Source organism: Hippoglossus stenolepis, chromosome 7 (assembly GCF_022539355.2).
Source record: "Hippoglossus stenolepis isolate QCI-W04-F060 chromosome 7, HSTE1.2, whole genome shotgun sequence".
In the NCBI taxonomy this organism is placed as follows: domain Eukaryota; kingdom Metazoa; phylum Chordata; class Actinopteri; order Pleuronectiformes; family Pleuronectidae; genus Hippoglossus; species Hippoglossus stenolepis.
Genome location: NC_061489.1, coordinates 7,332,530 through 7,347,529, shown reverse-complemented (window position 1 = coordinate 7,347,529; position 15,000 = coordinate 7,332,530). Strand labels below are relative to the sequence as shown.

Genomic DNA, 15,000 nt, shown 5'->3' with positions numbered 1-15,000 from the left:
CCTCAGGCAGCCCCACTCCTGGCTATAAAGGTGTAGGCTAAAGGCCAGATACAGTAAGCACATAATAAGGGACATGCTGTGTAAGTGCTCCTTGAAGTAAAGTGCTATCAGGTTATTTGCCACAGCCACTTTGAGGGAAACAAAAATCACCTGCAGCACTTCCTCGGTGTCCTTGACCTTGACAGGCGTGGTTTGCGGAACCGGGGGACATTTGGCCGGCTTCTTTTTGGCCCGCTCAATCTGCGTTTGGGTGAAGTAGTTTACAGCAGCAAACTCAATTAGGGCAGAGAAGACGAAGGCAAAGCAGACAGCGATGAACCAGTCCATGGCAGTGGCGTAGGAGACCTTGGGAAGGGAGTGGCGAGCGCTGATGCTGAGTGTCGTCATGGTCAGGACAGTGGTGATGCCTTTAATTACAAAGACAAAAAGAACAATGTCAGCCATATAAACCTGTTCCTACAAAGTGTTTCATATACAGCCCTATATGCTGGAAGTCCAGAAATTCTAATTTCATTATATCAAATTGTAATATTTCTCATTTAAAAATAAGTCATTTTTGAAAAAGAGGCAGCTATAAATAAAATCTGAATAACATTTTCTTCATGTCATTGCTAAATAAATGGTGTTGCTGATCATTTGCACATTGTTTAATAACCCGTGGACATTACTTTGTTCTCATCAGCATATTTCATTAACTGAATGCAGAAGGGTTAATGATGAGCCAAATGTATTTGGCCCTTTGAAATGGCAGATGAAGAACACATTGTATTTCCGCCTGCATAAACGGATTTGTTATTTTTTCAGTGTTTTGTATCTTTATTTACACAAAAGCTGACATAGAGCAACATTAGTATTCATTTTGAGTTGTGTTCCTGGCTACTTAGGGACTGTATCATCCATAATACTACATTGTCATTTGAAACTTAAGTTTTAGCTTTCAAACTACTTCAATCTCTGTCCACACAAGCGTATTGGCTCCATATCAGTTTAAATCCCTGTTCATAATAACACACCTGAAACCGCGTGCGACTGCTTAGCTACACTGGGCATGGTGGTGTGAAAGGGAATTGCTCGAATAATATAATATATATATATATATATATACATGTATGTATAAGTATCATTATAATTGAGAAATTAATAGTACAACTGCTGTTAACACAGACAACAGGGTCAACAACGCTTGTAATTGATTATGCATGTTGCCTTCTACACTGGTAGCTGAGGCTCATGGCAGTTGTTCACTTCCGTAAGGGGGCGTGTGTTAGGAACATGACGATTCAGCTAAGGACTATGTCGTGACCAAAAAGAGTCCAATCAACAAGCGGTGTCTATGCCAGTGTCTATGCATGGTTTCCAAATACCTCCGTTTCTGCCAGACTAAAACGAAGCTTATTTTCAAACTAAAACGGGGCGAGCAGCGTTTCCAAACTTCTCTGTGTTAGCGACTGAAGTTGTAGTAGTAGTAGTGTGTTTGCCAGGTGTATCCAAAGCAGAGTTGATGCGTTATCAAATGAAAACGTAGTAGTATGGATGTGCTTTATTTTGGTCTCCTCCTACTCATTGTTAGAGGTAAGGTTGATAACAGCAACTAGAGTGAATCAAAAACACTAATAACTTACAATATTTAAAACCAATGACAATGAGATGAAAAACAAATCAGTGAATTCATCACTAGGAGCAGCATCTTCTTCTTCATCCATGGTTCATGGTTAGTGCAGTTTTAAATAAGCCCAAAGATGCACAAACTGACTGAAAAAAGGCATCTGGAGGATAAAGCTAAGGCTAACCAGGCTAACAAGTGTATAGAGCGCTAGGTTTCATGATAGTACTGATCCTCCTCTGCTTTTTCCTGCCTCTTTCACTGGGATTCAGGCCAAACTGCTTTACCCAATCAGGTTTAATTCACTCAATAGGATTATTTTGGTGCAAAGAAAAGAGTTTATACAACATAGATCTAAAGAATGTAGTGAAATGAGTAGATGGTCCATCTTTGGACTGAATGTAATGTTCCGCATTCACTTGTAAGAGGACTACCACGACTAGAACCACAAAAATAAAACAAGACACAGTTTTGACCAGCACACAAGGTCATATTGTGACCAATAACAAAAGGTTAAAGTATAAGCCTGTATCTCATCATTCGTCCTTGCTGTTATCAACCAATAGCAATTATGTAATTTGGAGAAAATCCCCTTTCCGTTGGAGATCTGGAACAATCTGTGCTGCAGAGTCCTTGCCCAACATAAATTCATCCCCTGTGCCCGGACGTGACTGCCATATAATTACCTGTCAATCAAAACCAGTTGGATGACATTGATAGGTGAACTGTGGCTGGAGGCCACAGACTGAGGATATCAACCTCTAATACAAAGCTGTTCTCAACGTAAGCAGAAACTCTCATGGTTGATAAGTGTAATGGAACTCTACATATTCCGATGCTTATTTTGATGTCTTTTCCTTTTCTTTTCAAGTTTCAGACAAGAACTGGATTTTAGATTTAAATGTTGTTAATTCAATATCTCTTTTTGAAGCAGCTCTAAACTAAAGGAATTTTCCATAAGCCCTGCAGGTTCATTACAGCTTTTAAAAAACTAGAATTGACAATTGACAGTTTTATGGATATTGACAAATCAAGTGGGATCTGTAGTTGATTCAGTGCTCACAAAGTAACTGTTGTGTATTTTTGTTAAAATCTCTGATTTGTGGAATATGAAAATGAAACAGCAGGAAAAGGCTTCATCTTTTATTTTTTTTATGTAATAGAAATCCTGAATAAGATGTTACATAAGCTGGCGGAGCAGAGGCAAGTCCAGACGTAACGTCATGACTTCAGCTCTTTATGATGCTATTTTCTTGGAAAAGTCCCTTTGACAACATGACACGGTTTGACCTCAATGTGCTCAGTACATTGTTTCTAAATTAGGAAGCCTACAGGACATAACTATCCCCTGAAGCAGGAACTGTCATTTATACATACACTATATTTGTGTGTGTGTGTGTGTGTGTGTGTGTATGTGTGTGTGAATTTCACAACTATCAACTATTCCATATGCTCATTCATCTCCATCACTGGTGACTAAAGAAGACATTATACTTTGCTCTACATCTGCACACTCAAAAATGCCCCTCCATCTGAAGCCAAGAGGTTCCAACTGTAATCCTTCCTCCTGTTTGTCGTCCTGATAAACTCTAAACATGACACTTTGGCGGAGTCTCCAAGACGAGAAGTCAAAACAGTAAGTGCAGAAAAGAAATGGACAAATCCAAACATGGCTCGCCATCCTCCCTTCCCACCCCCAACCTCACCCAGCGCAGCCGCACACACACACACACACACACACACACACACACACACACACACACACACACACACACACACACACACACACACACACACACACACACACACACACACACACTCCCAAATGCAGCAGATAAGAGCAGGAATTACGTCGCCTCAGAGGCTCCACTGAGACAACAGTGGTTGTGCTGCTGTGACGTCTCCGTCACGCTGGGCCCTGACGGCAGGGGCAGGGCAGCTGGACTGTCAGCTACACTGGACACTGCAGGAGAGCCGCGTTCATCCTCTACTGCTTTATTGCACTGCACCGCACAGGTTCACACTTTTTGAACCCACACACCTGGTCACACAGCGGTTTTCTGCACCCACTCAATACACAAACTGTGCAGTCAACAGAAAAGATTCACACCGTGTCAGACGCACGCTGAAAGGAAACAGGTGACATTGCGGGAGGAAGCCATTAGGGAGATTGGTTGTTTCGTCACGATTAGTGATTCAGTATGTTGCCACAGTTTGAATAAATGCCAACAACATGCCCATCACATTAAATGAGATTTTTCACAACAACCCATCAAACCCTAATACCGGCTTATAATTGATCTTTGAAGCTTTAGTGAAATACAAAGATAAAATACATAAAACCCCCGACACTATTAAATAAAGAAATGATGGTTATATTCTTTTAGAACAACAAACATGTCCGTGGCATCACATACAGTCGACATGTCTGTTCTGGGAATCATTCATCGCCTCTAACACTGTTTTGTTTTTCTTTCTGTTTCATTGCTCTTGATGACGTTAAATTGCCTCCCGAAAAACCAGGCTCCACAAAACCATTTATTAGAACTGCTCTCAAGATCAAGTATCAGCATCATTATCTGTGAATGACTCTCCATCAACAAAAGTGGAAGAACGTGGTCAACAAACTGCTCAAAGGAGACGTCCCTAAATACTCAAACAACAAAGCAGACCAACACTGGGTAAAGTTTTGTTCTTTTTTTCAATTTTAGGACAGAGAGCCGGTAGAACCAGAGGAGCGATAAAGTAGGTCACAGGCCAAAACTGAAAACAACTGATACTGTAGAAAAGATTGTATAATACAGCATCTGTCGAAATGTGAAAATATAAAAATATGTTTGTTGATGGAACAAAATGTGAGTGAATGTAATGATGTTCAAAAGCAATGTAACAGCTGTAACTCCCTTTAATGGTAATATATTATACGCATAGCATTCTAATAGAATTCAGTAACTGAGAAAAAAGAATACCAACATTATGTGCAATATTACTCTTATGATCATTACTACTTACTGCCACTGTAGTTTAGTGTTAGTTTACTGTCAGATGTAACTTCTTATATTTTAGCTTTAGCTTTTGTAAATATACTACACTTTATATTTCTAATCATTTTCATTTAAAGTTTCTTGACTTAATAGTCTATTGTTTTATTATACTCTATTCTATTGTAAATGATGTTTCTGTAATCTTGGAGTAAGCTGGCACAATCATTTTTTACAGGATTAATAAAGCCTTTATTATCTTATCTTATTAGATTGCATCACTAATTATGCAGCTGAAATATTGTAATGACCCGGACCGGTCTATCAACTGAACTCACAGACACCAAAGTGCTATTAACCCATCATCAAACTCCTACGAACAGCTAACAGGCCCAGCCATGCGTCAAAGTAATGGAGCGTTGCTGTAATTAGTAACTATTCCCTACACTACTCATAATGGAAAAAAGTAATCAGTGTGGCATGACTGTAATGGATATTATTTACTGCCCAACAATGCTGCTAACTAGATTTAGTATTTCATAAAAAAAACTGATAATAATAATAAGGAAGAAACAATAATTTTGTCCGAGGCCTCTGTTTAAAATGAATAACGATAATAGACATTTCCCAGGACAATCTTGCTGTTTCACTTTATACCAGAGCAACCTCACCGCTGTGTCTCCTTATAATTATTACTATTTATTATTATTCACTTACCCAATGTTCGGTTTTTAATCTGCTTAGTATTTGTACATCATATCAAGTCAGTTGTGCATACAGCACCTTAACATTTATTTATTATTCTTTCCATGTAAAATGAACGATCTGTAAATACCTAACATGATTCTCCAGGTTTCTTGTCTATAACAACCTCTTTATTTATCTTACCCTGCATTTATATCTAAAAGCTTTCATTACATTTAAACAAATTTCAGAGGTATACTTATAAAATCTGGAGAAGATTTTATATAATTCACCATTTAAAACTATTTTTGTCGACCCAAATTTCTTGCTTCAGGCATATTTGCCTGGGAGATGCTCAAAATGATTTTTTACACATTTCACACCAGTTCTTAAACTAATAAAAGTGAATTTGTATTTCATGATTTTTTAAATAAAAAAAACAGCTATTGTATTTAACATAATCAGCGCACACTGTAGCATCGCGTTGTTGTGCAGAGTGGACACACACTCCAGCTCTGTTCTGTTTGCATGGAGGCATCATATAAGTAAACAGAGAGGAGGAGTGGGGCTGTGCAGGATCACGATACATACCGAAGACTGTGCGTGCCGGGACTGATTCTTTATTTATCCAGAAGGACACTTGGGAGAGGATTACTGTCATTATGCAGGGGATATACGTCTGAATCATGAAGTAGCCCATTTTACGTTTCAAGTGGAAGTAGACCGTCATCACCACATATTCACCTGGAGGATGAGGAGAAATGAATTAGTTTGATTAGTAACAAAGAGTTGAAAGTCGCAGTCTGACAGATATTCAGTGAACACGTCTTCAGACAGACGTCACTTTTCACTTTATTTCTTCGTTTTTTCATACTCGTCTACATTTTAGAAACCCCCCCTATCCATTTTCACCCAAAATGGACAGATGCCACCTGTTCCCACTCTCTGCTGCCAAAATCTTTTTTCGTATCCTCCAGTATTTATGTGAACTAGAAGACCGTCTGGAATACCTCCACATGTGATGTTAACAGCGTTTGATGTCACAAGGCTGTCTGCGCTCTCATGTCTGCAAGAGTCAAAGCTCCAAACCCCTCCAGTATCTACCTCCTGAGCTGCGTCTGTACAACTGGTGCAGGGCCTGTTCCAAACCTGCCTGTTCGGGCTGTTTGCTTGACCTGTGGTTGTGCTGGTTGCAGCTTTCTCTCTGAAACTGTCAAAGTGACCTGCAGTAATTGAGCCACATCAAGTAAAGGCCGGCTGTGGGGCCACAGAACCCTGAAGCTCCGCTGCACCGCTGCTGCACAAACACATGTTCACCTGTTTAATTCAGAGTCTGGTGAAGCTTATCACATATCAAAGCTCACCAAATTTAAAACTGCTCTTCCTTGGGCCCCTTAACAATACATATGACACTTGTGAAGCCAACAACCACATACAACAGACAGACAAAGATTTCCAGAATTAGGAGATCGATACTTTTCCCGTTGTCCAGTCAGATGTCACAATGTAGAGTTGGCAAATACCAGGTTTGACCAGATTTCATATTTTGTGTTAGTGTGACGTAAACAACTAATCTCATCACATCATTTCTGCAGCCATTTCACTTGGAAGCGTTTCTCAGCTGATAACTCAAAATGGTGACAGGACGAGCAAGTCTCACCGGTGATGGATTTGATGGTTTCACTGGAGACCGTCTGTCCGATGAGATCATACTGAACGAGGCTGGAGGACTCGGGGGGCACCTCCACCGAATGCTGAGGCCCTTTGGTCCAAGTATAGATCACTTCCGTTTTGGGATAGGCATCTGTGGGCAGACAGCAAAGACACACCGGTGTGAGTCATTTACAGTCATAATGTGAACCTGCGTATGTTGTTGCATAAGTGTGTGCATGCATGTACTGTATGGTGTTGTCAGTCAGTCCATTCACATACGTTTATACACTTTATAGGGGTTCATGGAAAACTTCTGCCTCTTGCCACCGTTCTCCTTTCTAGTCTTTCAGTTCACATGTTGTTACCTCCATCAGGGAGGTATCGTCCGTTACTATCGTTAGTTATTTAGAAGGACTACACAAAAACTGTGCAATCGATTTCCATGATATTTTGTGGAGGGGTGGGGCATGACCCCAAGAAGAACCCAGATCAAGGAGGAATCCAGGCTTTTTTTTTCTCCCTCTATCATTGTGAGACAGGGCATTTTTAACTTTTCACTGAATCTCAGAATAATTCATTGAAATAAATGAAATATAAGCACTAACTAACTCTAACAATGCCGTTAGCTTTTAAGAAAGACTCATGTCGAGTCAACTTGAAAAAGGTCCCCCACTGTGGGAGTAATAAAGCCAAGGATTATCTTATCTTATCTAATCTTATGGATTCAAATGCAAACATGCAACAAGCAGCTACAATCACAATTCAAATTTAACAATGGGTCACATGACTACCTGTATCTAAAAGGTGTGACTCAGGTGTAACAAACTGTTGGGAAGTTATCACCTGACAGCTCCTCCTCTTCAAGGAGTGTTTTATTGTTTAGCTCAATGTTTTGGTTTCACAACAACTTCACTGTTATAATTTAGTCTCAACACTTGGAGTTATTTCCAGAATCAGTTAATAGACAGTGACAGGATCATCAGTAAAAACAACTGCCTGCTGCTGCAGTAACGGGTTAATGGGAGCAGTGAAAACAATGAGTTAAAAGACACTGAAACCCTCCACAGAGCCGAAGTGGAACAGCAGAGTCAGGAAATTATTTTTTGTGGGGTTTCCACTACAAGTGATACTTGTTAAAATATAGATATTGATTGTTGCAGCTTTAAGTTTGATCAAGTAAAGTTACGAACCAAAATGCTGACTGTGATATTTAGTTTGGAGGATTGTAAACCCAAATTATTCCTGCTCATTGTTTCTCAAAGAATTGTGTTCCTGGCAGTGGAAAGAGCTTCGGACGCAACATCGCAGGATAATAGAACTCTCTCATTAATTTTTAAGGCTATCAGCTCTTTAAGGCAGTTTGACCCATCACCTCCATTCAAACGCAAGGAAACTCTGCAGTAATGAATTTACTATTCTGCGAAGAAAATAAGATTACAGTGCAGGTTTCTCCAGACTTTATTGTAGTTGACTGCCAAGGAGGGTTTTTCATCATATAACCCTGAACTGGCACTGACGGCTTTATATCTTTGCTTCTATATATTTGCTGATTTAAAAAAAGACAACTTCCAATCCACTCTTTCTAATCCCATTCTTGTTTAGCTCCAAATCGATGCAACATGATGGAGCTAAAGTTCATTGTGGTATTTTTCCAACTCATGCATTATGTCTGATAGGATAGTTATGGTACACATTATATTCTGGGGTTACTTTTGATTAAATTATATATTTCAGAAGGAATAATTGCACAGCCTTTTTGTGCATATGCTAAATTAAGTACTTTTAAGTACATCATTGTGTCATTGTCATTTAGAATGAATTAGTGTTTCATTTATATATTTTCATGTGTAGCCATTATGTTACCGCTGCATTTTCCCTTGTCAGGGAATTAATTGATTCCTACCTGCCATTGTTTTATGTAGAACAGGGTGTTACATGGTGGAGTAGCCTCATTCTGGAGAAGCTGAGAGGCCTGTGTGAATTCCCAGAGTTATGTACTGTTTTGCTGGTGTGTTGGTGTTCATTAAATGGAGACAGGAGTATATTAAAACCCTTTGTTTTAAAGAGAAGTTGAAGCCCACAGCCCAGAAGGATTGGAGCACGCTACCAACCCAGAAAAGAGAGTTATAGTACTTTGCTGTTCTGGTTGGGCTGACCAGTCTGTGGGCCCACGACAAAATGCCAGTCGTCTTAGCCTACCACTCCCTATGGGACTCCACTTCGGCTGGATACCAACTGTGTTGCCAAAATGAAATGACTGTGGTGTGTCATGGAGTGGAAATGCAGTGCCTGCGCAGTCTAGAGTCCAGATGGAGAAACAGAGAAGGAGACTGAGAGAGAGAGAGAGAGAGAGAGAGAGAGAGAGAGAGAGAGAGAGAGAGAGAGAGAGAGAGAGAGAGAGAGAGAGAGTGATGGAGTTGGGAAAACTGAAGACAGGGCAGACTGAGAGAAAATTAGCAGGCACACACACAGACATACACACAAACACCAGCTATGGAAAATAGCTGCATAGGTCTGTGCTATCCTGAGGCAGAGGAAGGGATTCTGACCTTTCCTTCGCTTCAGGCCACATCAGATCCATGTTCGCTTCCTCCTGACTGGAGGCTAAAGCTGCAGCAGAGCAGGATGGTGAAAGGAGGAGTGTGAGGAGGGGGAGAAGGATGACAATAACTGAGAGATGTGAATTTGTCCTCTGCAATGTCACTGACGGAAGATTGGGCGGGTGTGAAGGCAGACTCGTTGTCTTTTCCCTTCCTCTCTCCTGCAGATGTAATCTTTAAATCGCTGCTCGACTCTGATAAGACGGAGCCACATTATGTGAGAAACTCCTTTATTTGAGATAAGTCATTTCTGCTGACCAGTAGGCCCTCTCGAAACACTGGTGCTGAGTGAGGGCTTCATTGTTCACAATGAAGAATGAAATACTTCATTATTTAGTATTAGCATTCAGTTGATTTGTGTCTGATGAAGTGTTCAGTTCTTTAGCTGATCCTGTTATACAGCATCCAGTTCAGCTCCAAGCAGAGGACAGTCATGTGACTGAGCTTTAGTAGTTACATTTTAACTTTTATAATGTCAGGACAAATATTTGATATGTGAGAGACTGTTTTTTTCCCCCTCTCTATTTAAGAGTGTGGTCTTTCAGTTTGAGAGCAGGATGTTGATTTCACGTATGATTTCCAAATGCTCTCAGGGCAGGACAATTTAATTAATCAATACTACAACTGGCATTCGAATGGTTGGGAAAGTTTGACAGATTTGTTTCACAAAAAAAAAAATTCAAGAGCAGAGCACAAATCCGTGAACAAACTTTTCACACAGAAGCAGCATGAGCACGAGGTGAAGAGCTGAAGCTGGAGGGCAGAAAATCTAAGCACAAGCAGCGTATATTTAAGTGTGAGCGCAGGGTTTTAAGAGAGATTTACAATATCTGAATGTGAAATCAGTAAATCATCCTCTCAAACTGAAAAACAGAGGAAAAGATTATAAGACACTTGCTCACCTTCCGACATTTATAAATAAAAAACGTAGCTTTTGTAAATATTAATATATTTTTCAAACATAAATCAAGAAACCTTTGCAACTAAAACAGACTTGGACAAATGGTATTTGCTTCCAGCTGTTTTGGGATATATTTTATATAAGAAATTGATATATATAGTATGAGATTGATCATTTTTATTTTATCATTGCTCCCTCTCACCAAAATTTGTCACTAAATGGATAACAGCTTCAACCTAACTTTAACTTTTGAAAACAAAACCATATGAATCCTGGTGAACTTACACAAAGTGGAGACTCTTCTGAAACGTTGTTACTCGTAGTGCATTACTTGCTTTTTGTTTGAATTTCCGGGGCTCATAGACTCATGTGATGTTAAGTGGGGAGGCAGACACGAGGGTGTTTGTTTGTTTACGTCTATTTAGTAGTAATGCAAAGGAAACACTGACTCTAGCGTCTTTGAAAAGTACACACACACACACACACACACACACACACACACACACACACACACAACCCCTACTCTACCTAAACCAAACCTTAAAACATGTCTTCATCTTGAACTATGATGATTTACATTATGATGACTTGCTTTCTGGCCCCATAAGAAAGACAAGTCCCCATAATGTGACTGTGTAAATTAATAATACCCGGACCACACACACGAACACACACACACACAAACTTACAACTTCCAAACTTGAGCGGGCATGCGTGTCCGTCCATGGGGAAGTCCACGAGCTTCATGGGACACTCGGCATTGATCGTCAACCTGTTTCAGAAACAACATCAATCACACACACACACACACACACACATTCATCAATGGTTTCTGTGAGACAGGTAGTTACCGTCCAATCAATACTGTTTCATGTGGGTTTCACTTCATACCACTTCTAATGAAAATGAAACTTGTGATGACATTTCATAGAGAAATGAACAGTTAGTATGCACTTCGTCAAACTAATATCTGAGAGAAATGTATATCTTAGTGTGTAACAGTAGTTTATTGATACTTAAAAGGTTAGTGTTTTACTTTTTCCAGACCATTTTCACTAAAAAGGCAAAGGATCAGTTAATTGAGTGCTTTAATTGGATTTAAGGTTTAGTTTGACTGCCTCTGCACTGCACTGCCTCCACACTGTTTACACAGCCAGCCTGGCTCGGATTTCACAGGAAATCTGCCTGGCTGCTTTAAATTAAACAAAGTCTGTATTTCTCCTCTCATATTCTTTTAATGAGCACAAACGTAAATGTAGAACACAAGTTTGTAAAGAGTCCGTTTTTCCATCAGGAATTAGCATATTGTGATCAAAGAGACGAAAATAGACACATATTTTATGACCCAAATTATGTGATCATGGTCAGACTAAGGATTGGGCTTTAAATATCACCTATCAATTGATTGAGTGATGTAAATAAGGTGGTGGAGTTAGGTATTCTTTAGTACCTCATGGTGTAGAGGATGGTGCCATTCTTCATGATGCGGAAGAGCTTGTTGGGAGCCGTCATGTTGTGAGCCACGGACTTCTTGCCGTTCCTGAAGAACGTGTCTGGTGTCCACACCTTGGTCACCATCAGGTTGTTGAGCCTTAAAATCTCAATCGGGCCCTCATACATCAACCTCCGGTCGACCCACGTCTGACGGAAGAATACGTCCATTGTGTACTCCTAAACGAGGAACATTGACCAAACCAAGGGAAAGCATTTAAGGTAGGTAGGTCGGTGTAGTGATACTGGTTTATGAGTTTTGGCATTCATCTTGAAGGAGGTCTACTTAGAAAAACAAATGCTTTTCCACTGAAATAGATAATGGAAAGTGTTTTCTTCCCCAGCAACGGCATGAAAGTCCCCATCATTAAAGTTCAGCTGATCTCTATCTTCTCCAATAAACACATTTAGGTGCATGTAAGTATAATGACCACTTTAAACATGAACCTAGGACAAGGTGGTAGTTTGATGATAAGTTGCCAACCACCAACAGATATGAGGGACCACCAGCAGATGTTAGAAACATTTCATCAGCTGTGGTTCAGCTTTTTAATCACAAGACAGCCTCTGCTAGGGCACCACAGGCTGATCAGACCTGGATGTTGTGTCCCTAACAACTTGGGGCCCAGTTGGGGTCTTTCCTCCGGATACCAACACATAAATGGACATTTGTTTAATTACATTAAGAGTGGGATATACTTACCATTTCAACATCCGAAACAGGCCCAAAACTTGTCACATAAATATCTGTCTTGACTTCAGTCACAGGACCTAGTGAATAAAAAAGTAAAAACGACAACAAGTGCCCCATTTAATAGCTGTTTCCTGTTTTAAAGCCTTTCGTGCCACAGTCCAGTCATAGAAAGAAAACATTTTTATTCACACTTGAGTATAAACAGTTTATAGGCCTACAACCCATCAGGGTCAAACCCAAAAGACATGCAATAGCTTATCTCATCCATAGACGTATATAGTGCCTCTGCAAAATGGAAGTGGAATAAATGCTTAAAAGATGTAAATACATAATCCTGTTTGATTTTCTTTTTTCCTCCCTCTCATTTAATGAATGTCGAGGCAGACATGCGGGGATAAGCAAGGCTACAGTCAGTGAGCCTGGATATATGTGCGCATTTCTGTTAACAGGCTGCTTTACTCAGTCAAAGCAGCGACTGTTAGAATAATGCTGCTGCTGCTGCTTAACGTGTCGTGGCTGCAGACATGATGTAAGAAAGCCAAATCCGCACTTTTAGCACTTGAACTGTGCATTAAGCGTTTGTCCCGCAACATAACATATACACATGGTTATATAACTGCATTCATTTAAAACGTGCGAGCTTAGAGGCCCCCCTCTCTCCAGAAGGCAAAAACTGCCGGGCTTACAGCCTGCAGGATCAAGTCTGAAACATGGTTTAACATCAGCTTCAACTTGACCACAAAGCAACAATGTTACATGGTGCATGATGCAAGTCACTCCCACACAGAGAGGTGAAGATACACCATGAATATCTTATTATACTGTTACTGTAACTCAATTTGATTCATATAGTGCCAAATCACAACATTATCTCAAGGTACTTCACATATAAACCATATTATAGAGAAACCCAAATGTTCAAACACGTTGGTGACTGTGGAGAGAAGAAAACTTTATTTTAACTTGAATAAACCTCTAGCAGAACCAGACTCAATGTGGGCGGCCATCTCCTCGACCGGTTGGTGTGAGGGGAGAGAGAAATGAGGGATAGAGGAGGGTGGGGGGTGGGGGGGGGGGGGGGGTGACTTTTTACAATTTTATTATTATTATTACTGTCAATAGTTAAAGGGAGGATTTGTTGATCACAACTGGAGGTCTAAAGAGAGTAAAGTCGTTTTAACTTCATACAGCACTAAGGTGAAAATGAAGTTGTGTTCCTGTTTAGGGCTGCCCTATTACATTTAACGTTTTTAACATCATATGGCATAAAAGAGTTCATTAATAAGTGGTTCTATCCTTTATTTAAGCCTAATGTTCTGGGTGTTTCCAATGGCTCTTTTTTTTCTTTTTTTTTTATACTTTTACTTTTTCATACCTCCAAACCCAGGTCGAAGCCTGTTGTCGTATCCGTCCAGAAGTCGGTCTAAAATGCGCGTAAAATTCTCCGGATAGATCCTCTCATCCTTCTTGGTCTGACCAGAGCCTTTCTTTACACTAGATTAAAAAAAAGAAAAAACTATTCAGGATACCAGAACAAGAAAAAGGTGCTAAAAAGGAAAAGGAGAAAAGCAAATGAATCCGTCCGAGCAGGAGGTTTCAGCACCACGGACAGAGACACTGCGCACGGGGGCACTCACCAAGTCGCCAAACAGAAAAAGTAGAAGAGGGTCCGAATAAAAGCGGGACGCGTCGCTGCTGTCACCATCTCCTTCTTCTTGGCAGACACCATGTTTGCATGCCATACTTCAAGCCTCTTCACATCTCACCGCGCCAGCTGCCTGCATGTGTCCCGGGGAGAAGAGGGAGTCAGGCGGCGACACCACCGAGGGCAGAGCGGCGCACAGCGGAGGGAAGTTGTGAGGCTCGCTCCTGCTCCCGCAGTCCCTCCGCCAGACGCACGACGCACGCACAAACACACAGACACACTCATGCACGCGTGCACACATTCACCTTCCCCCAGACCCGGTCACCTCTCGTCCAGATCCGAGCTGCGGCTGGTGGAGGTGGTGGAGGTGGAGGTGGTGGTGGTGGTGGTGGTGGTGGAGGTGTTATCCAGAGAAAGAAACATTTCTCCCTCCTTCCTCTTCACTCTAACTCTATCTGTTTGCTTCTGTCTGTTTCTCTTCCTCCCTCTACTGCTCTCTCTCTCTCTCTCTCTCTCTCTCTCTCTCTCTCTCTCTCTCTCTCTCTCTCTCTCTCTCTCTCTTCTCTCTCTCTCTCTCTCTCTCTCTCTCTCTCTCTCTCAAACACACACACACACACACACACACACACACACACACACACACACACACACCTGCTGTGGTCAGGACACAGATTAGACGTGCGCTGCTTTTAAAATGACTTCATCAGATTCACATCTCTGACTTCACCCTCTGTCCCAACTGGTAGAG

At 40.8% G+C, this 15,000-nt stretch overlaps 1 protein-coding gene across 1 annotated transcript in view; it reads right to left on the bottom strand.

Annotated features, from left to right (window-relative positions):
• gabra4 (gamma-aminobutyric acid type A receptor subunit alpha4) overlaps window positions 1-14,582 on the bottom strand; it is an 18,612-nt gene extending 4,030 nt beyond the window's left edge. Inside the window, exons 1-8 of the mRNA XM_035161476.2 lie at window positions 14,245-14,582; window positions 13,983-14,101; window positions 12,617-12,684; window positions 11,873-12,093; window positions 11,112-11,194; window positions 6,929-7,072; window positions 5,860-6,012; window positions 151-407 (exon numbers count right to left, since the gene is read on the bottom strand). Of these exons, the coding sequence (XP_035017367.1) occupies window positions 151-407; window positions 5,860-6,012; window positions 6,929-7,072; window positions 11,112-11,194; window positions 11,873-12,093; window positions 12,617-12,684; window positions 13,983-14,101; window positions 14,245-14,336 (1,137 nt within the window). The 5' untranslated portion in view covers window positions 14,337-14,582. The remainder of the gene's footprint in view (window positions 1-150; window positions 408-5,859; window positions 6,013-6,928; window positions 7,073-11,111; window positions 11,195-11,872; window positions 12,094-12,616; window positions 12,685-13,982; window positions 14,102-14,244) is intronic.
• Between the last annotated feature and the right edge of the window lie 418 nt (window positions 14,583-15,000).